The sequence below is a fragment of the Alosa sapidissima genome, chromosome 9 (genome assembly GCF_018492685.1).
Source record: "Alosa sapidissima isolate fAloSap1 chromosome 9, fAloSap1.pri, whole genome shotgun sequence".
Classification (NCBI taxonomy): Eukaryota; Metazoa; Chordata; class Actinopteri; order Clupeiformes; family Clupeidae; genus Alosa; species Alosa sapidissima.
Genome location: NC_055965.1, coordinates 22710130 through 22711792, shown reverse-complemented (window position 1 = coordinate 22711792; position 1663 = coordinate 22710130). Strand labels below are relative to the sequence as shown.

At 49.4% G+C, this 1663-nt stretch overlaps 1 protein-coding gene across 1 annotated transcript in view; it reads left to right on the top strand.

Annotated features, from left to right (window-relative positions):
- LOC121718057 (procollagen galactosyltransferase 1-like) overlaps positions 1–1016 on the top strand; it is a 26911-nt gene extending 25895 nt beyond the window's left edge. Inside the window, 3 exon segments of the mRNA XM_042102879.1 lie at positions 714–795; positions 797–895; positions 897–1016. Coding sequence (XP_041958813.1) covers positions 714–795; positions 797–895; positions 897–983 — 268 coding nt within the window. The 3' untranslated portion in view covers positions 984–1016.
- The last annotated feature ends 647 nt before the right edge of the window (positions 1017–1663 follow it).

Here is a 1663-nt window from a genome sequence, read left to right as displayed (position 1 = left end):
AGCAAACACCTAGTAAGATACTGTAAATTTCATTGAACTACAACTTTCATCGATTCATCGAAATAGACCTACAGTAAACACCTTTTGTACTGTTTTCTCCACCAAATAGGCAATACAGTACTTTGTCTAAATGTGCATTAGATCCATACTTGCAAATAGCAACACAGAACAGACATCTCTTATGTATAATGAATGATTGCTGATTGAAGAATTGTGCAAAGGAGTTTCACACAGGTGTATCAGAGATTCAGACTTATGCAAGGAATCTATACCACCTGTGAAAAGATGTTTTCCTTTTGTTTAGCATGGGAAAACCAATAGAGTTTGGGGCTTTTGAATGACACCTATGTTAACTGTTTTGCAAAAGGGTGTGAGAAATGTGCGAACCCAATGAAAATGTGTGAACACATTCGCAAGAGATTACTTCTGCTGTGCAAAGAAAGTAGTCATGAAGACCAAGTGGGTTCTAGTTTACTTAAGCAGGTAAAAGCAATCGAGAAAAACTGTAACGCTTGTTTCTGACACTATTTGCACCTTAAAACATAGCATCCTATGTACAAACCCGTTTCTCTCTCTCTCTGCCTCTCTCTCTCCCCTCTCTCTTTCTCTCTCTCTCCCCTCTCTCTCTCTCTCTCTCTCTCTCTCTCTCTCTCCCCTCTCTCTTTCTCTCTCTCTCCCCTCTGTCTCTCTCTCTCTCTCCTCTCTCTCTGCAGTCAGGACTACATGGCCCACTTTGAGCGACGGGACCTGCGTGCGTTCTCGGTGGAGCCGCTGCTGGCCTACCCGACGCACTACAACGGGCGACCCAGGCTACGTGAGCGACACGGAGACGTCCGTGGTGTGGGATAACGAGACGATGCGCACCGACTGGGACCGCAAGCGCTCGCGCAAGACCCCGCGAGCAGGAGGAGCTGAGCGTGGAGGCGCAGAACTCGGATGTGCTCCAGTCGCCGCTCGACAGCACCGCTCGCGACGAGCTATGAGGCCCACAGCAGGGGTGGAGAGGAAAATGGAGGGAGGGAGAGAAGGAAGGAGGGAGGGAGAGAAGGAGAGAAGGAGGGAGGGGTGGAGGGAGGGAGTAAGGGAGAGGATGGAGGGAGGGAGGGAGGGAGGGAGAGAAGGAGGGATGGAGGGAGGGAGGGAGAGAGGGAGGGGTGGAGGGAGGGAGGGAGGGAGGGAGAGAAGGAGGGAGGGAGGGAGGGGAAAGAAGCTGGTAAGAAATAGAAAGAGACATTGGAGATGTATACGCAAAAGACGCAATGCACCACTGGAGAGCACTGCCTGGGTTGAACTGTGGGTTGGGGGGTGGGAGAGGGCATCTTATGGGAGATAGATGGATGGATAGAGAAAGGGACAGGTGAGGAGGGGAGGAGAAACAGGAAGACATGGGGTCAGGGTGGTGAGGAGCCTCAGCAAATCTTTACATTAAAAAGGGGCAGGTTAACGTGAAACCTAGATCTGTCTGGTAAAAATCTGAAACAATAAAGCCTTCTCAGACAGTTAAAGTCCTTTCTCAGAATAATAATAAGAAGGATGAGTGGAAATGGGGGGGGGGGGGGTAAAGAGGTTGAAAACAACAGAGCAGAGATGGAAGCGGTAGAAAAGCCCAGGTTCAATAATCAGACGTTCCTAAGGTTCTTCAACACATTCTTTTGAAGTGTCC